At 31.6% G+C, this 27,509-nt stretch overlaps 1 protein-coding gene and 1 non-coding gene across 2 annotated transcripts in view; one reads left to right on the top strand and one right to left on the bottom strand.

The window, feature by feature from the left end:
- The window catches only part of LOC105250377 (max dimerization protein 1), a 34,644-nt gene that overhangs the window by 2,422 nt on the left and 4,713 nt on the right, over positions 1 to 27,509 (bottom strand). The window contains exons 3-6 of the mRNA XM_011256424.3: positions 26,036 to 26,129; positions 25,353 to 25,382; positions 8,855 to 8,969; positions 4,835 to 5,153 (exon numbers count right to left, since the gene is read on the bottom strand). Of these exons, the coding sequence (XP_011254726.1) occupies positions 4,835 to 5,153; positions 8,855 to 8,969; positions 25,353 to 25,382; positions 26,036 to 26,129 (558 nt within the window). The remainder of the gene's footprint in view (positions 1 to 4,834; positions 5,154 to 8,854; positions 8,970 to 25,352; positions 25,383 to 26,035; positions 26,130 to 27,509) is intronic.
- Trnal-cag lies at positions 2,866 to 2,949 on the top strand. Its single transcript has one exon. It is a non-coding gene; the product is annotated as a tRNA-Leu (tRNA).

Raw genomic sequence — 27,509 nt, forward strand, 5'->3', positions numbered from 1 at the left:
TATCTTTTTATCAAATTCTTTGTGTTTTCACTGTATTCGCAATCGCTTTCTAAGTTTCTGTTAAACTCGTTTTATCTTCAAACAATACGTTACACTTCCGTCCTATCGCGAACTGTTTCCCAACAAATTTTCCAAAAATTGTCTCAAAAATTCGCAAATAAAATGCAATTTATTTGAGATGTCCTGTATAAATTATTATTTCATGCTAAGTTTATTGATTGCAGATTCAGTAATATAATATTTAATATCGAAATCTTGTATGTACGAATAAGATGCTTCAAATAGATTTCTTCCTAATTGAAAGTATTATCTATCTTTTGTTACATAAGAAGATACCCTAGTATGTCAACTGCATGAACCAGCTGATCAATGAGGAAGGAACAAATGCCGGTAAGAATGCATCGTTATTATGATGTTATGCCGTCAGATGAAGAGATGATAGACTACAAATGGGGTGGAAGACGGATTAAGAGAAAAGAAAAAGGAATAAGTGAAAAATACGACATAAGGAGAGAAAGAGAGAAATTGCGGGGTGTACAGTAGCCATAACACCAGCTGGAAGACATGGCTTGAAGAAGACGAGGGGGTGTCGACCACACTTGCGAACTACCCTCACCCCTTCGCGCTGCTCTGAGTCGGGGGTATTTTTCCATAATCAATAACATGCCTCTATTCTCGTCACACTAAGCGAACCAGATCTGCCCTCGTCACCACCCGCTTCCCGCTTCTCACCCCTCTGCGTTGTCGACATCGCTAACCTGTCCAGGTGACAGTGACGCTCAAAACACAGTGGCAAAAAGGACAAACAAGTTAATAATACAAAAAAAAAGTGCAAAGAAGTACAAAAAAGTTTAATAAATCAAATTATAAAATAACGAATAAATTTTTCAATATATTTTCAATATATCGAATATAAGAGATATGGATAAATAGGATATAAAATTTCAATATAGAAGTATAGAATAAACTACGGTATAAAATATAGAACAAATGTTGTCTCGTGATCGGTTGCGAATATTGATCGGTGAAAACGGATAGAGAACGGAGTGGTGCGACTTGAGAGGCACTGGTTAAAACGGCGGTTTAAGGGTTGCACGAGTGGCGAGCAAAAGAGTTCATTAAAACCAGCGTCGTGTGCACCCCTGGCATCGTCGAATTCGTCGTTCCTCATCCCTCTGGCATGGGACGTAAAAAATACACGGAACATTCATCGATGTTTTCGATTACTTGCTAAGCAAATGAATTTCAATTTTCAGAGTGAAGCGAATAAAAATAAGTCGTCGTCCCCGCGTTTTCCCTCCCAATTAATCATTCCTCGTTATCATACGGTAATAAACAGCATGGCACAGTCCTGTTGCGTGTCCGCGCGTTTATCAGGAACAAATGGAAGAAAAGAAAGGCAAAGGGGGGAGGAGTAGGGGTGGCAGTTGACGGCAGATAACGATAATATTTGCCACGGCCGCGATAATTAACTCTTAGCTCGTTTGAACATTAATTTTCACGAAGGTGCATGCATGCGGACATTTTTCATATGCAACGATTCAATATTAGATAACGTAAATATCAACGTTCAATCGCGCAAATAGATTCGCAAATAAATTTACGCGTCTCGCTCAATTTTAAATCAAGAATAAAGCAATAGCGTGACATTTTCTCGATGTAAGATAGGGAAAGAAAGAGACTCCGCGTCAAACTGTCTCTCTCGATCCTAAATCATCAACTTCCGCCTTCGCTCGGGACGCTCGGGACGAATTATCTGGTTTATTTATACACGTCGTCGATTCGTGATTAAGTCTCGATTATATTCCAACCTAGTTGCAATAACTTCACAACACGACGCACCAAAGTACATAGTCACCGGTCAGTATTTGACCGGTCATATGACGTGCGTGAGAGATACGCAATCGCACACCTGAAACATAGGGAAACTTTCGGAGAGCTTCGCCGAGAAATTCCGGACGGTCAATATTTCCGTGCCCGCGGATATAATTTACCGACGACGACTAAAGTACATATGCACGACTGTTGACAAATAGTCTCACCACTCCTGCCTGCCTCTTCTCCCCCTTTCCTTGTCATTGTGAGTTTAAATATATCGAATGAGAGCTCGAGCAAGTGTGTAAAAGCGAGTGCATAAGAATCGCTGAAAATCGATAAATTATTTTCATTCAGTTGAGTCACCTCTTTTTCCGTCATTTTTCAAATATATTCAACTTATTTTAATCGATAATTGATTAGAAAATTTAAGAAAAACTATATATAAAACTATATATATAGAGAAAAAACTCCACATAAAATTTTAATTGAGAAACAGAGAGAGAAAATAGTAAAATGTCTAAAAACTATTTGAAAGAATTAAAATTAATTATTTCTAAAGAATTCCATTCATTCGCTGATTAGTATGTTATGGGATTGGATGAAAACCATTTTTTCTTTTTTGTTTTTAACACACATAATTATTTCAAATACCTTCTAGCATATTAATGTTGTATAAAATTGTTTAAATAAATAAATAAATGAGAAAATTTTATTTATAATTTGCTAAAAAGGTTTTTTACTTCTACTTCGCGATTCGCATTTAAGTTAAATGATTTGTTCTTTGCAGTTGAACTTTTTGCACTATTTGATATATAAAATAGTATATATATATATATATATATATATGGGAAAAAAAACGAATACGATAAATATATATTTTAAAAATGGGAAAAAAATATATTTATATATATATATATATATATATATATAATATATATATAAATATATTTTTTTCCCATTTTTAAAATATATATTTATCGTATTCCGCTCCGATTTCAACTATAAAGAAGAAACCTTATGTCTCAGCCTTTAGCGATGTAATATTATGTCAGGATGGCCGAGCGGTCTAAGGCGCTGCGTTCAGGTCGCAGTCCACTTCTGTGGGCGTGGGTTCGAATCCCACTTCTGACAATATTTCTTTTTTACTTTCAAGTTGAAGTAACGTGATAATTTTGCTGTAAAAGACTAATATTTAAATGGCTCGTAAATATATTAATAGGAAGAAATTTAACGAATGATTTCCGACACGTATTGTGTAACTATATTTTTTTTAATGCGTCATACAACTGATCAAAGAGATTTGTTATTAATATCTAGAATTGAAATCATAAGGAAGAATGTTATTTGTAGCTTATTAAAATTATATTTTAAAATATTTTAAAATTATATTTTATTAAAATTATATTTTAAACATAACAATCTCATAATATTAAAATGCTAGAAGTCGCCTTGAAATAATTATGTGTATGAAGAGAGAGGTAAAGAGGGAAAGAATTGATTTTCGCTTAACTATAATATACAATATAATCATCTTTTGTTCTCTCTCTCTCTCAATTCAAATCTTATATTTAAACCGACAGAGCAAACATATCAAGTAATGACTAGATGATTAATTTGTAATTATGACATCTAGACAACGCCATATATGTCAACAACAGTTATAGCATCGGTATAAGGACATAGAAAGACGATACATTTTTCTTAATCAATCGTGTTAAAGATATTTAACGCCACTATTATGAACGACGTAGAAAAGTGCGGAAAATTGGGGGTGGCTTTCGAAAAATCGCCGGCGTGGCACACGTGACTTATGATAAGTGCTTCGCCGGGGATATTCCCGCGGGATCATCAATTTCAACGTCGACCCCTCGCGCGTATACCCCCACCGACAGTCTTCCGATTTCCTTCACCTTCTTTGCCGGCTCGACCTCCTTTTTCTCCAGCTCAACTCCTTTGGAAAACTCATCCACCCCCGCACGCTGTGATATTTCATGCGGTAGCGAAATGCACTTTTACGACGCTATAGTGGTGTCTCAGCACAAACAATAATTCGAATTTTTGAAACTTTACCCAAGAATATAATTACATAATCTCAAATCGTCAGATAATAAAAAACGCGAAAGAATAAACGCTCGAATGAATCAATAATCGAGCAATGTCTCCTCTCATCATGGAGTCTGTATATATAAAATAACTTAAAAGTTAGAAAACGTATTATGCTAGACTCAAAAATGGAAAAAAGTTTATATGAATTTGAATGATATAAACAATTTTTTTGTCACTATATGGATATTTTTTCGAAGCAAATTACAGATCGCAAATTTATGCTCGAAAAGTCACTCGCGTTCATTATTGTACGTCGTGATATATATATTTGATTTGTTATGCGTTATGACTGCACGCCGTGCTTAAACAATGACGCTTCGGGAAATTAAATAGATCCACTCGCATTTAATTTTACGATGCAGATAGAGCAGCCGACGTGGCTTCCATCGTAGCTTTCCGTCTCAATCCCGACTCGCGACGATTAAGATTTAATCGGCTGACCAGGGAGAGAAGATAAGATTGCTGACGAAAATCTTCGGATACTTGTCAAGTACTTTGAAGACCTGGTCTCGAGAACGTGATAAGTTACACGGAAAAGATCTTAATCCGGAAAGAGGAATAAAAAAATAAAAAAAATAAAAAGAAAATAAACCATATTATTACGGAATCAATGTGTTTGCATTTATTATTTTATTTCAGTCAAAGACTATAATTATGTCGGAGATTGTTACATATAAAATACCGGAATCTGTCAAAATTTCAATTTGGAAAATTTTATAATAAAAACATTTCTAATAAAGTGTTACAAATTTGTATAAAATGCTAGCAATTTTTCGAATATAATAATGTTGAGAAACTTAATATTACCCACGATTTTGAAATCGAAAAGAGCGAAAAGGGCGTCGAAAAATGACATTTGATTGAAAATCTGATGCAAGTGGAACAGATCCGTATCTTGAGTCGTACTCACCGGACTCCGAGACGGATGGACTGCCCGCAGACCTGTCGGAGTTTATGGAGCTCCCGGTGGAGCTGGTGGACGCCGTGCCCAGGGAGCACTCGGAGATGCTGCGCCGCTTAGACAGCATCGCCGCGGAGGCGGCGGCGGCGGCGGCAGCGGCAGAGCCGGTCGGCGCGCTCGTACTGAGCCCGTGGAGGCCGTGAAGCGCGTGAAGGCCGTGGAGGCCGGTCTGGCTCGTCAGCTGTTCGAGTCGTCGTCTCAGGAACCTCTGTTCGCGCGACAGCTGCTCCTTGTGTATGATGTGCTTACGATCGCGATCTTCTAGATTCTGCAATACAATCAATATGATGATATATATGTACATATAAAGTGTGTGTATGATGTTTCATATACATAATAAGTAGAAATTATATTATTAGATTTATATTAATTTACTATTAGATTTATATTAATTTTCTAAAAGATTTATTATTAATACAGTTACGATTTAATAATAATGATTACAACAGTCGTGGAAGATTTATTCACGATTATTCATTTGCATTTGTTTGTTGCTTTACTTTGATCGTATGTGGAAAAATGTAAGTCATTACACGTAAAACTTTTAATCATTCATTTGTCATCGTACACTGTAAAAAAAGTATGTAAAATTACACATATAATCAGTGTAACAATTACGCTATTTATAACGGAAATATATAAATTCATGTACTTTTACAAAAATTAGTTTTTTTACTCTTTATTGTGTAAATATTCGTTTATATTTGATGAGAAATTACAAGGTTAAAAGTGTAATTTTTGGATTTTATGTAAATGTACAATTTTTTTTAACATTTATATAAAATTTAAAAATTACACTTTTAACCTTGTAATTTCTTATCAAATATAAACGAATATTTACACAATAAAGAATAAAATAACTAATTTTTGTAAATTTTTGTAAATTTTTGTAAAAGTACATGAATTTATATATTTTCGTTATAAATAGCGTAATTGTTACACTAATTATGTATGTAATTTTAAATTAAATGTAATATGTGAAATTGTATAAATACATAATGTATTATTACATAAACATTTCTAGAAATCTACTTCTAACATGTAAATTTATTAGTACAAGATGCTTATCATTTAAGATAATAATTTTATCTATGAAATGTAAATTTACTAATGTATGTAAATATACACCTTTAATAATTGGTCTCAATTTTACCCACTATAATAGTATAAATTTACACAAAAATTGTTTACAGTGTATATGTGTAAATCTTTTCGTTCTCTTTGTCCTGATCGATATTGGCCGATAATCGGTTTCCTTTCTATTGTACACAACATGCCATTTCGTAACGCAACAATGAATGCTTACCTAGAAGAGGCTGGCCAATTCCGGTGCAAATTGCCGAACGGGAAATAATAAAGCACTAATGCATATATTACTGCGCAATATTTGAAGTGCGTTAATTATGAAATTTTTCAAGTCCCATTTTGAAAGTTTGCAAAATGTAAGATCTTTAAAATCTTGCGTTAGCGCTCTTGAAAGATTTTAGTTTCTGGATTTTATTTTAAACTTTAAAATATTTTCATATGAATTTAATCTCCTTTCAGAGCTGCTATCGGAGCCACTGATTCCAAACAAATTATTATTGTATATTGTTATATAACATATATATTATATGTATATACGTATATTGTTATATTATAATATTTATACAAATAATGAAGATCGTTTTGCCATTATTATCTTGTCGATATTTCTCACTTGCGAACTTGAAAAGCTAGATAGTTAGAAATCAATGGCGATCCGAATGTGGATGACACAAGGGTGGAAGTAGCAGGTGACGGAATCACCTGATCGCAGATAACAGTTCCATACGATAAAGAAATGTGTCTGCGTGTGTGTTTATGTCGATTGTATGTGGCTGGTACCACGTTAGGAAAGTTCCTGATTTCGTGCTCGATTTCCATTCAGCCTGATATGAATTTACAACGTAAATGAAACGAGGTTAAGGCGAGGGTGAAACAGGATAAACCTCTTCAGTAAAACAAATCGACCGACCTCACAATTCGGTTCACTCCTACCGTTTACGTTGTGCCATTAACTGATATAATCGGCATCAAAATTTTCACGAACACTTTGTCACGTAATTAATAAGAAAAATATTTAATTTCGTTGCAGAGTTGACATTAAAAATATTTATACATGTGTAACAAAAAATATCATAGTAAATAATTTTTAAAAAATTATAAATTTCTCTCAGAAATTCTGGATAAAAATATTATGCCAAGAGATGAATAGAGTAAAAAACAAAGATAAGAGGGCGTGAAATAATTAGCCATAAAAATGGCGACGAAGATGTCTCATTGAGAGTGTGAAAAAGATAAGGCGAAAAATAGAAGGGAAGAAGTTCAGAGAGGCAGACAAATGAAGAATTACACGTCGCCAACCGCACAAAATACAAGTCCGCTTCGCCCCTCTGCTCTTCCTTCCCTGTGTTTCACTCTTTTCTCTGCTTTACTTCTTCGTGAGAATGTATAAGCTATTCTTGCAGAGAAATGACACTTTCGTGTCTCTCGATTCCTCTTCCCGCTGCCTTCTTAGCTTCCATTTATCCTCTTTTAACTTACTTTTTTCCTCCTCCATCTTCCCTTTCTCTATTTCGTCGACCAAATTTTTGCTTTAAATCTTTGCAAAATCGAATCCCGAGAGTTTTAATTTTATGAAATATTCATATAAACGTCTTAGGATAGTATTGCATATTTTAAAATTATTTTTTACGTTAAAATATCACTATATTTCTGATTGATGCTCAATCTTACCGATGAACTTAAATTGTGCGCAGCAACTTTTCTCCTCAAATGGCGGACTAGCGAACATTTTTCTAACGTATCTAACGCAAGCATATAATGTACATAAGTATCTGCGAGTCAGATTGATGTACACGCTAAGTCTCCCACGCGGACTATGCATGCACAAATGAACGGTGGATACGCACTGTTGCCTGTCATTCTACAGGGTGTTGCGAATATAAGTGCACAAATTTTGACAGATGATTAGAAATTATATCAGCATATAAAGCTTATACAATATATTAATTATACAATATATAAAGTAATACTTATCATTTACAACTATTTGTCTCTTATATTAATCAAATTTATTTTTATTAAAATTATATAATTTATTCAAGTTAATAATTTTCACACCTACATATTTCATTATTAAAATTTCTTTTCAATTATTCCTAAAATTTTTCTTTCTTTCTCTAAAGATAAAAATATTTAAACGATATTTTTTATTATACCGAGAAAGAGAGAAACTTGAAATTTAAAAAAATAAATTAGATAAAAAATGAGCGAGTCACACTATCACGTTAAGTACATCTCAAAAATACGCATTGGACGTGTATATATGTACATAGAGTGACCGAACAAATAGTATATATTTTAAATACTATTTACAAAAATCATTGCTAATGGAAATATGCTTAACATCCTCATCACCTGTTAGAATTTGCGTGTGCTTCTATCCACATCACCCTGTAGACTGCGTGAAAAACATGGACGCGCGCACACGCACTTACACAGTACACATGCCATTGTCCCTGGCAATCTGTAATTTATTAACTACGCATCCATTGTATGCGTTGCCACTCCATTGCTACACCTTTTTACTCTGCTTTTTATACCGCGTGATATTCTTTCTTCACCTTCATTTTTGTTTCTTCCGAAATTATCCCAATTGAAAAACAATACATTTCAAATGCGCCACAGGTTACATTTTATCTGTTATATCTCGAATCTCAAATATTGTATGTATATGTATAAGAAAATTATTATTGTGATTTTTCACAATAATAATTTTTCTTTTGTACTCTATTGTATGATAAACTTTGAATATGATAAGCCTAAAGTAATTACTAATTATTGAAAATAAAAGAATGATTTCCTGTAACTTTTTATCTTTTGCGCTTTTTATGACTTCTCATAATTTTTCATCAAGTTTGCCTTGATAACATCCATCAGACTCACCTTGATAAAGCGCTTGGCCTTGGTTAAAAGACCCAATGTAGTGTGCCTCGAAGTTTCAGGCCCAAGTGGCACCAGCAGCTTCAGCTTCTCAAGGCAAGTCCTAAGATGAGCTCTCCTGCAACAACAAAAAATTCGTTACATTACGAGTGTAACATTATTAAAAATATTATTGATACTAACACTAAATACTATAAAATATTATCAATATTAATACTAAAATCAGATAACATTTTCATGTACATCATCTTGCGTTATCAATCATTCTTAAAAACCACCGTACAAGATATTAAGAAGTTTTGTCTTAAATGATATTTTAATCAGTGTGGGATGACATTTACTTTCGACGTTTTAATAAAGATGTGTGCATACTGCGTGTGTTAAATTGCATTTAATTATAAATTTATGAGCGATTTATAACTACCTATTCTAGAAAATAAAGACCGCGACAATAAAAGAACGAGAGCGCGGAAGAATTAAGGCGGGTTCACACAAAAAGAAAGAAAGCAAAAAAATAGAAAAAAATTAATTGGAGAAATAATGAAAAAAATGATGTTTTCCAGACGTTTACAATATTAAATTGTAAACGATTTCTTGTCTTCTATTTTTCTATACTTCCTGTCAAATAAAATTAATGTGTAGTCTGATTTTTTAAAAATATTTTTCGCAATAGAAAATGTGTATTAAAAGATGCAATTATTTAACTTTACTTAATATAATAACAGCATTAATATAATTTAATATTATACATATTCAAGGAATTCTGATCACTAAAAATTTCTTCTCTACCTTAAAATCACTAATCAATCCTAATTTTAATCCCAATTAAATAGTTGTGTGAAATTTTGTCTCGTTTAAAAAAAATGTAAATTTAAGACAATTTGAAAATTCTTCATTAAATAATCAGCACATTTTTAATATAATATAAATTTAAAATAAACTGTCGATTTTAACTCCTTTTACTTATTTTAATCAATATCTTGTTGAGAAGGATGACACAGTATGGACAAAGCTTAACTAAGAAAATCATCCAGAGATAGAGAGAGATTGCACGTACATTTTACGAGAAACAATAAACCCAACTCTGACTTAATGACGTCATCAAACGGTATTATATCCTGCGAGTCGCGAAGTGGACGTGTTTCAAGCGTAAGTAGACGCATTTCTATCCACGTGTCCTTATGTCTATGTCTGCTAGGCACTCGACATACATATATACTATACAAGGTGTTCCGAAAACGTCGAATATCTTTTCACTATGGCTTCTTCAAGATGCGAATATTACTTTCTTTATCGAAAATATTGAGGCTAATCATGTAATAAATGTTCTAATTAATAATATTAATAATATTAATTTTAAGAAATATAAAAAATATAAAAAAACTTTTTTAAAAATATAAAAAAATTCTAAGCAAAAAATCTTTAGTAACTTTGTCCACTTTTATTCTTTAAATAAAACCTTCAAAATTAAAACGTTGTATAAATGAAAACCAATATCTTTTTGTATAAATCGCTTTGCAGGATACTATAGAAGCTTCCTCATCCTAATCGCTGGTAACATTTTTGCGGTGGCAGGAAATTAACGGCGATCGGGGATGGAGGGAGAAGGTGAAGGGGAAAGGTGATCCTTCAATCAATGGCACAGCGCGTGACAGCGGCATTATGAAATTCTTGTAACGGCTGTGTTCAACGTACCAGGGGTACGCTGATGAATAAATACTTCGCACGGAATGCTCGCGTTGGAGTCGTTGAGTTTACTTCGGCAAAGACGTGGTTAGGAAGGCGGGAATGCGGATCAGGGGGGAATTGCCCTCAAAGGGCAGAATGCCTTGGGGTGCAACGTGCGCAAGCGAAGTAACAGTCGAGTATTAATTCGCCTATGAGTCGCCGGATGGGGACCGAAGAACAATAACACACTTCCCTCTCTCCTATTCGTTCTATCCTTGAATTTGGAGAAATCATCAAGTTGTTATAAATAAATAACGCGATTATTTTAATAAATCGATGATTTAAAACACAAATATTTAAGAAATTAAATACAAATATTTAAGCATCTTGATTCTTGAATTACAAAACTAAAGTTACATTTGAGGCGACCTGTACAAAGCGTGAATAATGTTGCAAGTGCGTAGCCAAGCCTGGCGGGAGCAATGGCCGGCCATGAGTTAGATCGCTTTAACAACCTCCTGTAAACAGCCTCGTAATTTTATTTCTACCCCCGATATCTTCTCCCTCTTTCTGCATCCACCCCACTACATTGCTGTATCATCACCCCCTGTTGCACATTTGTCATTCATTCTTGTCTTTTACTCTTTTGTATTTCTCTCTCTCTCTTTCTTTCTTTTTCTTCCTTCTATTTTTATTTGCATCTTATTATCCTATTTATATCTTATTGCATTTTTATTTGTATCTAATTCTCTTACAGAATTATGCTAGAATTATTAATGCTAGAATTTTATAATTAATCGAGCTACGTGTGATATGAATTACGTATTATTAGTTCTTATTTATTGCGACATATTAAACTATGAAAGAGTTTGTTATTCTGAGATTCCTATAGTATGTAATAACCTTCATTATTCTAGCAGTTATTAGTAATCACATCATAATTTATCATGTATAATTGAATACTATTTAATCTTTGAATTATTCCGGTAAATTTATATTGAGTCTCTCATATTAGCAAACAATTAATATAAAGTTGTAAGCAGTAGAACTTGCTATTTATTGCACTTGCACTTCTAAAAAATATCTATGCAGCATTTTGACTAAAAAAAATTTAGAATTAACAGCTATTATCTTAAGATAATTCAAGTAAATATTGAACATGTTCAATAAAATGAGATAAAATACTGTATAGAATAAAATGACCAAAAATATAAAACAATAATAATATTGATGTCAAATTCTCAATGTTAAAAAAAACTCGCTAGTAAATTAATTCAAGGTATAAATAATTATATGTAGAGACGACTCAACTAGCACAAATTAATTCTTTATTATTCAAACATACGACGTTTCGACCATTTGGTTGTGGTCCTTTTCAAGTATAAATTTCAATAAAGATGGTCGATATTGTAGATAAAGAAAAATATTGTAGAGAGAAACGAGAGAAACTGAAAACATTGTATCAGAGTCAAGATTCGTTACATTACTCTTTCAAATTTAACTAATATTTTTTGACATGTGCTTTCTTGCATTGTTTGAATAATAAAGAATTAATTTGTGCTAATTGAGTCGTCTCTACATATGATTATTTATACCTTGAATAATATTGATATCAAAAAATTCCCTGGATAGAAAAAAATTACTCTCAAAATATAATTCTGAATTTGAAAATGTAATAGTTTTATATATATGAGATTAAATTTAAAAAAGAAATTAATTGTCCTCCATTACTTTTTAAATGAATTAAAGTAAAATTTTCTTAATTCCAATTTTCTATTTTCCATTATAATTAATATCTAATCAATTCTAATCGTTTTTTATAAACCATTAACCGATAGAATTTTCTCAACTTTGCAAACTTTCTTACTTTCGAAATTAATACTTTTGATTAATCGAGCATTAAACGGAGTACAAAGCAGGGTAGCCGTTCAAGCAAGACGAGCTTTCGTTTGAGAGGCGATTCGGGATAGTTTAGCAATTCATTAGGACGGACACTCGAGAATCGAGACTTAGGCGAACTTGGACTTCCTTCAACTGGCATCCGCTCTATAGAGAGGTTGAACAGAGAGCGAGAAGAAGAGGGAGAGAGAGAGAGAGATGGTCGAGGCATTACTGCAAAATACCGTTTGTAGACACAAGCGAAATGGGTCTGGCTTAATTAAACTGTATGCAGCTTCTCAAAATGGGATTCCATTTAAAGTAGAGCTTTGCCTCAGATCCCCGCAAGCTTCTTTTCGCAAGATCTTTTCTCGTCTTCCACTCATCTTTGACTCAGTTAATCAGGATTATAATAAACCCGACCATTCGAGATACGATGTAAAACAGATGTCCGTATAACTAAAAATAGTTTGAATTTCTACATCACGATGTTCTCGCAGCTTAATTTTTAATTTATCAAGTGAAATCGTAGCGATTCTTTTAACATTTGAATACATATATATGAAAAATTTAAGTGTCATATTTTGAAAATTTTAAAGATGATATATTCTAAAATAAATATTTTTTGATAAATAATCTTTTACAATAGTAGATTTATTTTTTGCAAAACTTTCACCATTTTTCGAATTACGGAAAATTTTTAGAAATGTAGGAAAGGAAGAGAATGGTAAAGCCGTATGACATTAAAATCGAATACATTGCAAATATAAAATTTCGACTAAAAAATTATTATATTAATATGCAAGATTTAAGTAGAGGTAACAATTATAACCGATTATGAAACACCCGTTATAGTTGAATGTGTATTCACGTGGATATTCAGCGGCACGTAAACATACAGACAAGACTGTATACTGGTTTCGCTTAATTAAGCTGCGTCTGCTGTGTCGAAATCTTTAGCGAGCGACAAAGGCGAGTCCGCACGTGCTTTCATTAAGACTCCCCAATTCGGAATAGCTACGTCGACCACGTATCCAAGGGATTTTAGAGATAAACGCATCTCTCCTTCAATATTGAAAGAACGTGCGGCCTTATCTCTCCTTCCTTCAGTTCTTTTTATACAACTAAATTGTGATTATATTGTAAACTCAACATATTAAACGTTACATCTATTTATGAAATTATGCGAAATATAATCATTCTTGTCCGATTATTATCAAACTATTGTACAACATCACGTTCTTACGTTTACGAGAAGAAAGGCGAAAATTGGTTAAAAAATCGCGTGTAGTCAAATAGGAGCATTGGCCGATTGCCATCTTATTTTTAAGTCGGTGTTAGGAGACCGCGTTATTCTCCTCCTTTCTCCCACGCTCTCTCGTCGTACCTCTCCTTTTCTCTCAGTATTCGCGGGTTCCAGATCGCATCTCTCTCGGCAACTTGATCTTGACCTCTCGAACCCGCACGTGATTGTGCCGGCTATTTCTCTTCGTACTCTTCATCGGCCGCTTCGTTTATTTCTCTCCTGTTTCTTCTTTTTCTCTACATCTATTAGCTTCGTTCTTTCTCTCTCTCTCTCTCTCTCTCTCTCTACTTTTTTCTTTTTGTTATAATACATAAAAATTGTATAATGCAATTCAAAATATTTGTAAATAAATTACAAATTTTTTCCATATTTTTTGAATCTAACAATCATTTTTTTATATTTCTATATTTTATATAAAAGTTTTATATTTTTAATTCAATTTATGAATACGCAATTCTTCATTCACATCTCACTCGAACCACTTCTCCTGTTTCAAGTCTGCTTCTCGCAAAACTTCTTGAATCGAGAAAAGCCAAGCATTGGCTGACAAGTCGTTTCGCTTTTCCCGGATGCGAGAGTAAGACTTTGTTGATCGTAAAATTTGGAGTCTCGCAGCTCCCTCTCTTCTTACTTCGTACTTCCTCCATAAAACTTTCATCGCGCCTCAAAGTCTCGTTTGAGGTTCATCGAAGAGCCAGCGAGCAGGAAAAATTCGCGGCCGCCTTATCTTTTCCAGCGATATTATATTCCAAATACAGTTCAACTCTTTGGCTTTTACAGCATACTTATCTCGCGTACTTTTACAATACATTTTCATACGCTTTTATAATACGCTTATTTTTTATTCTAAACGTGGAAAGTGTAAAACAAGTACAGTCAAAGTGATTAATGATATTTTTCGAAAATCATATCATTATTGGAGGAATAATCTAGCATTCGTAAGGAGTGCGAGAGATGTCAATTTTAAAAAATATCTTTATTTGTTTGTAAACTTTGTAGCATACAACATTCATCCACTTTGTTCCCATTGCGCAGTCGTACGGTTTCTCGCCGAATGATAAAATCGCTTATCACCAAGATCCTTCATGACTTATTCAATGCATGACTCGAGCGTAAAGCTTTCTCCCTTCCCCGCCAATGTATCCATTCTCATACTCCGATATCCTCGATTCGAGCTACTTCTCTTTTTATAATATGATAAAATATAGATAGAAATATAAATAAATATAATAATATAATACAGAATATCTCAAAGAGCTACAAAATTTCTACTGATCGAAAAATTAAAAACAAAATTAGAATTTCAAAATAATTTCTATCAATAAAAATTATCATCTTTGTGGATTAAATATTTTTGTATGTAAAAAGAACTTGTTATTTGTTAAAAAAATTTGAAGATGTACTAATACGAATATTGTGTATTGCAAAATTCACACAGCACACACAAAAGTGTGTTTTCAAGTTTATCTTAAAATTTATGTCGTCTTTCATCTGTATTTAACATTCATTACAAATTAACAGAGTTAGGTCTTATTTTCATAAAATATAAAAAAAAGATAAAAAGATCGATTGTTTTAACTAGACTTTTGCTAAATTTAATTCTTTTAATATAGTTAATCTTAATCTTAATATATTATTAAATATTTCAACAATAAAATTTATGTAAATCATAATAATAAAATTATAATGAAAAGTTCAATAAAAAAAATATCTTTGATATCAAAGTGGTTTATATTCACAATTTTCTCGACTTCGTTCCTGGCTTAGGTCAGGTCAAGTAAGAGGGACAAAAGCGCACGATTGTCACGAGTTACGATTACACGTTGCAAAGATTAGAACCCCACCAATATTATCTGACATTATACAGACACAATGGCTACTCCTTTTTAATTCCTCTTATCGTCTTCCATTTTTTTTATTTATTACACACGCTAGTAAATATTTGTTTAAAAGCAAACAAAAAATTGTAAAACTATAAAAAAATTACTTGAAATTATTGTACTATATTAAGATATTTCGCAAGTTTTTTTCATGCAAATTTAGTCATTTTATAAAAAGCTTCGGTCTTTTTATAAAAAAAACTAAATTTACAAAGAACATTGCATGTTTGTATGAGCGTTGTTACATCGTTATTGCATCATTATTCAACAAACAATTTTTTTATATTTTCCCTTCTTTTTCCCTCTGCGCATATATACTGCTTCTGGATGAACACAAATAACCCAAGTTAACCTCTCACCGAGCACGTACTATGCTGTTTTCTAGAACGATACAGTTACTTGCTAGAGCACGTCCGACCGTTAGCCAGACTCCGATAATCGCGTGTAGCGTGTCTATAGGTCGATCCAGGTCGAATATAACATTCGTTACAGTTGAAAAAGCACGACCAAGTATTTCAATTCTTTCATCCTTCCCTCTTTTCTACTGTATAATTTCAAAAATATTTCCGCAGAATGTGTCATAAAATCATCTTTGTATTTCTAGGAATGATGTAATAAGTATAATTATAGAGAAAAAATTTAATACTGATACGACTCCAAAACTTTTTTTATTCGTAAGTTTTCTACGCGCTTGAAATGCATTTTAATTTTCCTGACAAAAATTTGAACATCAAAAATGTAAATTTAGTAATATCTAAAGTTATATTAGTCTAATATGCAAATTTTTATTCGCAGATTGATACGATGAAGGAATAGCGTCAATGATGAGAATGTAATTTTGTCGCATCGAATCGGCTTAACCTTTTGGATTACCGATTTCACAAATCGAGGAACCGATCGTCTAACAACCGAATGTGCGAGAATACCGCTTTACTTCACTTTCACCTGCGCGGGTTCGATGTACTCGACAACGCAATTGCAATGGTACGGTATACACATCACGTTGGGTTGCGTCCAACGGCATAGAACTTAGAGACTCGTCCGAGTTTCACATTTAGGTCTTTGGAAAATAGCTTTCAAATATAGACACACATAGCGTATCCAGTAAGTTATTAGATTACAATCAGCGAGAAAATAAAAAAATTTTTTAATTTTTTTTTTACCGATCCTATAGTTTCCGAGAAAAAATTCGAACAATTTTACAGACGTCGTGAAAATCAGAGAACAAAGAGAAAAGAGGAAGGATGTCATGAAAGGTTACGATGTGCCACACGATTTTACGGAAAGGAGAGGAAGTAGAAAAAGGAAAAAGTAGTAGAGACCGACACCCCGCTCCGGATACCAGTTGGCACGATCTATTGAACGCAATCTTTCTTAGGTACGACCTATACATCGACAAGAAGAAAAAAGAAAGAAATCAATCGTCATCTCAAATGCTGAGAATTTGTATTAAAGACGGAAGGAAGCAAAAAACGCGACTTTATCTACATGAACCCGCGTCTTTATCTACATGAAATGCAATAGCACTTGCAAATTTTCAGATTTCAACATTGGATATCTTAAACAACTAAACTTTAAACTATATCAGAAGTAACTGAGAAATTTTACAGTTTTTTCTTTTTCTTGTTAAAAATGGAAAAGTATTCATAAAATGTAAATTTTAATGCAATATTCAACTTAAAAATTGTACAATAATATTTTCAATTTTTCTCTCAATTTTTCATAAATTTACTGTAACTTGAAAAAATGCATGCATTTCGTAAAAATTGAAGCACGTTTAAATGATATGTCAGTGTGAATTAAAATCCGCAGATATCTACTACATGATATAACTCTTTAAAATAATATTCTCAATTATTTCAAGCAATGCGTTACGTAAAAAATTTGTTAAATGAGCTTCTAAAAAAATCATTACCAAAAAATTGTTACTCGAGAACGCAATTTACAGCGTAACCACCAACGTGTTCCCAATTTCCTTTGAATTTCTTTCATAAAAACCCGTTTCTAAGGCGAATCTGCGGACAAGGCGATGATCCCGACGTTCCTGCTAGCTTCGCAGGATCCACTTGATCGTTAAGGAAGCGAGCGGGAGAACGAGAGAGGGTTGGAAGGGAGGAATCCCCAAAGTGCACCTCCGCTCTAAATCCTGAGACTTCTGTCCCATAGAATTAGGTGGAGGTCCTTCAGCACGGCTGGAAGTTGGGTTTCCTTCCTGAAGGTCCAATCCCTTTCAGCTCCCGATAGGGGTATATCCCCGAGGACGATGTCGTTCGCATCGCGGTAAGGAGTAGGAAAGCGAGATGATAAAGATGAGATGGAGGATAAGGGAGAAAGGAATCTTATCCAATAGCTGATCCCGAATGTCCTTAACGAGCACAATAGGTCAGGTATTGCGCAAGCTTTCGCTGACTCGACTCGCACCTTTCGCACGAGCCGATTCGAATCGTCCACCCGCGCGCTTGTCACTTGCCATAAAAAATGCGGGTCGAGTCACGTGACTCGATTACCACGATCAAAATATAACCATTTAACGCTGAATCTATACAAGAATATTATTTCACTGGCAATTCTTTCGACGAAAATTCAATTATTATTTGAAAAAATTGTGCGATAAACAATCAAACCTAAAATTTGAAAACCCTTTTATTGCGTGCGCTTGCAGCTTTTAGCGGATTAAACGAACGGAAATATATTTATATAAATACAATATTTTTGGTTTTGAATGACTCGCCACAAATCCGCTAGAAAAGTTCATTGATTGTTTCGCGGGACACCCTATATATGCGACGAGGGAATGTTCGATTTCCCTTCATCGCGTCCTCACTTCCGGGTGGAAATGGAAGAGAGATCGATCGGATTGGTTCTCGTGCAGAGAACCACTACGAGAAACTATTCTAGAATCGCGCAGTTCAGGCGACCTCCACCTTGAAATCACAGTTTAGAAGCACGATTCGTTTATCGAATTCACCATATCTGATCGGTGATAAGCGCTGGATTATATGATAATTGCAATAAAATATCTCGTCTGTTCATGACTAAGGGAAACGATATCTTGTCATTTTTGTCTCGAGAATCAAGATAATAAAAATATTGTTTACATATTTATTTTGTATTTGATGATTTCAAAACGGCGAAAACAAAAACAAGAAATTGACATAAGATAAAACTCACTGATAAATAATGTATATAAACTTATTTTGAGATTATAATAAATGTGTGTGTGTATTCAATAAAATATGATTTAAAATCTTATAAATATTCCAACTAATGCTAAAGTGATCTGCGCGTGTGATAATTTGTATAATTAAAATTTAAAGTTAATATAAATATTAAATATAAAATACAATATTGTTAAATTACAAGTTATAATGATAACAAATCGTTACAATTTTTAACTTTAATGAAAAATCTTCCTGAGAAATTTACAGTATCAATTTTTTTCAAAAAAAAAACTATAAAAATTAATTAATAATTATGTACAGTAATTATAATATTACATATCATATAACATTGCATCTTTATAAACTTTAATCTTAGAATAGAAAATCTTAGAAAAATATTTATTATATATATTTTATTATATATATTATATATATATATATTATATATATTTATATTATTTTTTATTAGAATTATGCTGTATTATTTCTCATCCTACATAATTTGCAAAAATCTATTCAAATATTGTATTTGAATACTTAATAATTTAAGAAATATGCTGTAAAACATTTGTAAAAGAAATTATGTTAATTTATTTAATTTTTTATTAAAGAAAAACATGTAATCCAAATTTTGATAATAAAAAATTGAAGAATTTATATTAATATATAAAGGCTAGCTCTGCATCCGAAATGATTTGTACAATTCTACTCGTGGATATTAATTGAAAGTATATTTAGGAGAAATTCGATGCAATCTGTAATTGGAGGCTCTTAACACATAATTAACGCCATGTTGTTATCCTCCCATTTCGACAATGCCTTCCTTTCTCTACCCTCTCTTCCATTCGACCACAAACCGACCCCCAATCACCGTGCAAACCATCAATATAACTCTGCTCCTTCGAAAATTACGAGAAATTAATCAGTGTAGAAATGCTGTCTTTGGTTTTCATAGTCTTTCTCTTTATACTTCCTTTCTTTGCTCCTTCGCCTTTATCTTCTTTGTTCTATTCGCATCCAACAGGTATGCATCTGAATGCTATACTATTATTGCTGCAATAATTGTCTTACTCCAGAATCGATTATCTTTGTCAGAGACATGATTGTTTGCTCTCTTTTCCTTTAGTAAAATAATCCCTATCAAAGCTTCATAAAAAGGAAAAAGCATGAAAATAATTTAAAATAATATATTTGACCTTTGTATATAAAATAATATATTTGCGAAGATTCACAGAACGCTCTAAAATAAAGCTTGAAAATAAAATCTTTTAATAAAATATATTATAATGATACAGTTCCTTTTTATAAAGATATGTTTCAGTACAAAGATATTTTTCTTTGTAAAATGTTTATGCGATTTTCAAATTATAATTATAAACTTATCAAAACATAGAAAAAAATAGAAATTCCTATAAAAAATATATATAGTACTTGGAATATCTGCAAAACGAAAACGTACATTCTTGAAACTTGACTTGATTAATTCAACGTGACACGAGAATTTTCCAGTCGTGACGGAAAATGATCTCTTTAATCCCCAAGTATTGTAAAAGGATGTCGGAATGAAATAAAAAAATGTGTAATTAAAAACGTATACCACACACCCGTTCTCGTCTCGCGTATCCGCTTACAACCGGTCCGGATACGATACTGACATTATGTCATACGAACATAAAAACTGAGCGAATGATTTCAACAGGATGGTCAGCAGTTTTATTCGGCAATTATATATATATAAAAAAAAGCACACGTGGACACTTCTCGATTTTGTATTAAAATTAATTTCAATTTTATGCCCCGTCAATATATCTTATTTATAATATTAAAAAAGATCTTTTTATTGACTCTTAACGAGTGAAATTTTTAATTTTGAAAGTAAAGAAGTCGCGTTAAGACAATTCATTTCTCATCGATTTGAATCGCAGATGCATTTTTTACGCGATGCATTTTTTATATCTTGATAAATTACATTTAAGATGTTTATGACATCTAATGCACTTAACTCTTTAATGATGATAAGTAAAAACAACAATCAGTCAATATCCAATTACTATAATTGATTACAGCTAAATTTCAAGTTTGCTTTAATTCTCAATCAACAAAGTCTAACATTGCAATCCCAATTTTAGGAAATACGATACCTACTGAATACTTATTTGAGTAATTATAGTGTCACAATGATATGTAATATGAACGAAAATGAATAAGCAGGAATGAGAATCACTGTTCGAGAGAGCTCAAGGTGAACGAGCTTCAAAGTGGCAATGGTGAGTCGCAGAGAGCCACGTCGAGACAAGCGAAGGGCCTATGGGCTCTAATGCTTGCATCGTTCCTTACGTGGAAAGTGCACGAAACATTTCCACCCTCCCTATTTTTCTTACACTTCACAGCTGCACTAATTGAATAAACAACTATTCGCGAGAGTGTGAATTTATAATGTCTCAAGAATTTCCAAGGAAACAATATATGTGTGGAAACATGATAAAACCCCAAATTATTAAAAAAATTATTTAAAAAATTATTAAAAAATTATTACAAAAAATGTGTTATTGAAAAAAATTCAATAATCTTCACGTTCCCCAGACTGAAAAGCTATTTTTATGAGTATATTTCGATTGAAATGGCAAGTTTAAGAAATGAAAAGAATTAAAAATCAAGAATATATTTTCAGCTTCGTAGATTGAATATCAAATTTTGTAAAATAATATTAATTTCTTTCTCTCGCATCAATATATGTGGCTCTTCTAAAATTATATAAATTCCTTCTATTTTTTAATAAATTTTGTTATATCGTATCTAACTTTGCAGTATTATTATACTAATTTTCTAAATGCATCGTAACGTAAAAAATTGCAGACAAAAAGAACATACTCTTATAAAAAAAAAAGAATCATGTCATATTAATGTAATTTAATACGCGATTGTTAAAAGACGGTCACTTTACAAGAACGCTTTACCATAAAACCTGGAACTTTCATAGTCTAACATTGCATATGCAACGATCAAATATAGAGACGGTTTTAACCAAGGTCGGTCGATGCTCTAAACAACATCGGGCACATCTCCCCAACATTACAGAATGAAAGGAGGTGCCACAGGGTGCACGCTCCGCCGAGTCGTCCTTGACCCCAAAGTCAGCCTGCATTCTGCCCTGTACATCTCGAGAAGAATATAACGCACGTTCCGCGCACGCATATCAATTTTGATTATTTAAATTAACTCTGCTTTTAAAATCTTGTATCTCTTTTACATCGTCTCGTTAATTTCAGCTTCATTTCTACCTAACAATTTTTTTTACCCTCAAAAACACGAGATTATTTATTTATGATTTAAAAACTAATTAATATTCGTAGATTCGTTAATTAAATTTTTTCAATTATTTCTTTCTTAATTCTTGGAACATTTTGATGCTAGTAAATAAATAATACAAACAATGTCTATTAAACTTTTGCTGTCCAATAATTTGAAAAGTCGATATAATAGAATTTCTTTAAATTGATCCGTACGTTGACGTTTTTAATTCATGCTTTCTTCTGTTATATTCCATTATGTAAAATAAAATACAGATTTATTGCTTATTTTGGAATTGATATAACTCTCGAATTGATATAATTTTGATTTGCTTTCATTTTTAATCATAATAATTTTTGATTAGTAATCAAAAAATCTCGAAAATAAGAAGCGAAATGTTAAAAATGAAATGTGTAAAACCTATAAACGTTAATTTATAGTAAATTGACTATTAATTTTAACTGTTTTAGTTACATAATTTAATTAATAATTATATTAAAAATCGATAGAATTGGATGCCTTATAATTTTTTATTGCTAGTTTTTTATAATTGCATAAATTTATCGAATTTATTTTTTACGTGTTATTAAATATAAAAATTTCTCAATTTGAGTTATTACATATTAATTAATTTAATTAATTAAAAGTACACTAAAAACATAAAAGCGTTAAATTTGAAGTGAACCGGGAAAGATTTGAGTTAAAATTATGAAAAATCAACGGAAGGCCAAAAAGCGAGGAACCGAACCGGAAGTTGGCTATCTCGCGGCAGCGGCACAAAGGATGGCACTTAAAAATTCAATGCATTTCAAATGGGCCAGGAATCTGTCCTCAGGCGCTGTTCGCGAACGCCATTTTCACTCGCGTTCGCGTAACCGTTTGTTGAGCTTTCGTTTCCGGCTGACCTATGATGATAGCTCCTCCCTATATTCGGGAAAAGCTCACGATTTTGCATAATGATTTACATAAATAACGTGCGATTAAACGATTCGCTATCACTTTTGCTTGTTAATCGATAGTACTGATGAATAACAAAATCCTACTTTTTTAAGATCTCTAATCCAATTTTTAGTTGATTTCAAATAAAATTAATAAATTTTTGTATTTAATAACGTAATAAATACAAATTCGATAAGTATGTAATTATTTTAATCCTTTTAAGCCTAAAATTCTTCGATTCTCTTTATCTTTTAAATGTGTTATGTATAAGTGATATGTAATTTCATACTGTATTTTTCTGATCTTCAATCAATAAACCGCTGACTTTTAATTAAAAGCAATAATTAGAAAGATTAGGCAAACAATAAATAAAAGAAATTCGTATATAATAACGTAGAATTAACGTAGAATTTTCTAAACAAATATAAACTACTAAGAAAAATGTAAAAAAAGAATATAAAATGCAAAAGAAGATATCAAATGTATCTTTATAGCTATCATAAATATAATCCATCATAATTCAATTTTAATCGTAATTTTAATGTGTGATATGAGTAACTTCGCGCGCGCGCGTGCAAAATTCGCCGTAAATTTATTTCCACCACACAACATGTGCCAAATTTAGAACAGTGTGTCATCGGCTTCTATGTTTTTCACATCTGTCAGACATAATACATTCTTGCGCATTATTTACTTATTAATATAGATATGTAAACAACATAAATTAAAAAATTTAATTTTTTAAAAAAGAAAAACAAATGATTCTAAATTTTTATAAACAGCTAATTCTAAATTTTTATAAACAACAAATTTAAAAAAATATCAGCTTGCCTCCAAATATTTTTTTATAACTTATTATTTTTCAGTAAAATTATTATATAAAAAATATTAAATTCTCAAAAAAAGAACTGCAATTTTATATAATGCCTTTAGAAGAAAACAAATAATTTAGTAATATTTAATATTGTATATCATCACGTTTTTCTATAAAATCTCAGTTTTTTTCTCCTTTCAATTTTTAAAAAAATTTACCACAAATTTATGGAAATATTGAAAGTAATTCTATATAATATTATTAATCACTGTAAAATCGAATATAATTTACATTGTAAGAATAGTTCGAAATATAAATTACACATAAAACATCATATTAACATAAGCAAAATAAATAAGAAAAGTTAATATGCAATTAATCTATATTCATGTTATACTCACACGTCCGTATTTCGATAATTTTTTAAATTGTTTCGATGTTGTGTTGAAAAATAAACTATAAATATTTGGAGGAAAAAAGGTCAAAATTCTCGCTAGTCAGCGATGTATAGAGAGAAAGAGAGAGAGAAAAAGGGGATAGAAGAAGTGCTCTGGAGAATAAAAGAGAAAGCGAGATGGTCGCAGGCGAACTATCGATTTTTTTTATACCCAAGCAGCCCATGTGCGAATAGTGATCGTGATGGGGAGATGGATAAGGGGAGCAAAAGAAGTTACACAAGGGGTAGCGTGACACAGAAACGACCAATATGAAAACCCGCTTGCTCTGTTACACCTTGTATTAATTTATAACGTAGTTACGCATGTTTTCACATTTTTCGGCTCCGAATTATAACGCTACGTTAAAAATCCAATATTCAGCAATTATTTTTCTACCTCTCTACTTTATCTCCCTTCAATGCAAAATGTATTGATCTCTACTAACATATTTCATTTTTTTATTTTAAAAAAATTAATGTAACAATATTACAATATTATTGTATTTTAAATATCTGATAAATTCTGATTTTATTTCAATATTTTTCTAATACTCTAAATTATTTTTCTCTGATAATTTATAATCTTATATTTATAATTTGATATATATATATATATATATATATATATATATATATATATCTTCAATACATTCCAATACTGATCTAACAGGTTTCCATAAATTATGAATTTATAAATATATATTTACGCTGCATAAATTTAATTTATAGGACAAATGAGAAGTCCCTCTCCTTCAACATTTATTATAATATATCAATTATTAATATATATTAAATCATTTATCTTTGACAAATATTTAAATTTATTTGTAGCTTCCGACAAGAAAAGATATTTATAAATGTATTTTACGGTTAATATGTTATCAATTAGTTTATCGAGATCATCGAGTTTATCGAGCTTCATTGAGATAACAAAAAAGAAACATTTTTGTTACAAATTTAAATTTTTAAATTTAAATTATTTTTCACAATGTGTGGGAGTGGATGAAGTACAAGATTGAAAAAATATGAAATTATTATAACTCATACAAGTTATAAGTTATAATTATATGTTAATCAACTTATATATTGTTAGTAAAACATTTACTAATTTATTTGTAAAACACTCACCTATTTTTCTCCAATTCGTTATGAGTCGTCCTGAAAGAAATAAAAGAAAACACGTTCGTTACATCTTTCTCTTCATCTTCGTCTTTCAAAAACATGATTTATGATAAGACCAGAAATTGAACGATAATAATGTCGAGACTAGTTGATACAACATAAACATGATATAAAATCGAAAAGACGATTATTTATCAGATAAAACGTATTACAAATGCAGCTAAATAATTTGAAATTGGAATAATAATAGCATTTATAGCAATAGTGTAATAGGAATGTGTACTACACTATTGCTATAAATGTAATAGTGTAGTTGAATTTTATTATAAATTATAAACGATTAATTGCGCCAAATGAAAATATTTTGAGTTGTATATGAGATGCCGGATTTCGAAAAGTACGATTTAATAAAATTTTTCGAGTTACAGTAAGATTGTGAAAATGCATTATGAAATTGAAATATTTGTATAAAATTTTTCTCTACAGTTTGAAAATTAGATATGACATTGTAGAAACAATTCATATATAAAATGTACTTGAAAAATTTATATTAATGTGAGAAAATAGGAAAAAAAATCATTAATGTTGCAAAATTTAACATATGGAAAAATTGAAATAATAATTTCGACTTATAAAATTTGAATAAATTTCTAAATGTCATTTCTAAAAAGATATCTGTGCAAACAAACCTGCTGCCTTGGGACTTCTTTGTCTTTGGCCTCTTTGTAACCGTCCGCATATCATCGGGTATTGGCATCGTTGAAGCATAGCCATGTTCAGCTTCTGTAATTATAAAGCGATAAAATCGATAAATAGAATATAAAATTACATACAGTATTCTAAAATTAATATCCTAAGCTTTACGTAATCAAAATAAGCGAAGCTTAATAAATGGAGATATGAAAATTACTCGTCTTTTTTTAAATGTCATCTCTTCAGCTTCAAAATGTTTAATATCGTACGAATTTATTCTAATAAAATTTTATCTTCAAAAACAATGCACTTATTTCGTTATAAGAAAAATCGCAACGTGACTCTCATGAGAGAGTTGAAACTTTCGAAGCTCGTTAAGCTTGTTATGGAGCGAGTGAAGACGCGAATGCACCGATATTAAGTCACGTTTTAGACTATACCAGAAGAGTCACGTCCGATCGAGGTACGATCGTGCCTCGTTTTGTGATTTTTCAAACAAATAAACATTCAATTATTTCAATTCAATAAATATGTATTTTCGAGTTAGGCTCATATTGCTCGAGTGTCACGTGTAATGTTTACACTTTTACAGATATAGAATTAAATTGGAGTAAGCAAATGTATCAAATTGATGTTGAAAAATAAATACATTGGAATATATTTGTATAAATAGAGCTTGACTTTAAATTAAGATACGGATAGATACTTGAAATCAGATGAAAATAGATAGAGACTTTAGAATAAATTTCCATAAATAAAAAGGTCACAGGTAAATTGAGACAAAACTTTGGGGATCGTACTTTCTTAAATTTACATCAGTTTTACTTTCATTCAAATGCGAATTCATCAAAATTTCAATAAAAATATTCGTGGTTCATTTTAATTAAAATTAGATACATAATTCTTCGGCATTCATTATAAAGTAAACATGTTTAATTTCACGATCATAAAGTAATTTATATATTTTTATGTATAAGGTATATATTTTTTTTCCGATTTGTACGTTTCTGCAAATTTACGATATTTAAAAAATCTGACATTTTACAGAAGATCGAGCGGACTTTATGCCTTGTTTAAAAAATTACGCGTTACTTTAATTCGATCGATATAGTACAACATTCGATTATCACAAACGACGTTTATTTTGCACAAGAGCGTTACATAAAATTGGAACTTGCGAAATTCGTATGCGAACGACAACATTCGATCGCTCTTTCGGAAATCTAACGTCGTACTACGCACGAGGGGACACGCGTGCGCACGCGCGCGGAAAACGACGTGCGTCCTCGCATGCACGCGGCTCTAAGTGCGACGCAGCAGCATTATAAGTGGAGTGATAAAATGAGATCATCGCGCCGCGTACGATCCACTACGAAAACAAAGATAGCGGTGGCGAGATGAAGCGTATTTTTAAATCAAACTTCTCGTTAAAGGGATACATTCCAAATAGAAGCGTCCTCAAGAAGAGAA

The sequence above is a fragment of the Camponotus floridanus genome, unplaced genomic scaffold, assembly GCF_003227725.1.
Source record: "Camponotus floridanus strain SB8 unplaced genomic scaffold, Cflo_v7.5 scaffold1, whole genome shotgun sequence".
Lineage (NCBI taxonomy): Eukaryota > Metazoa > Arthropoda > Insecta > Hymenoptera > Formicidae > Camponotus > Camponotus floridanus.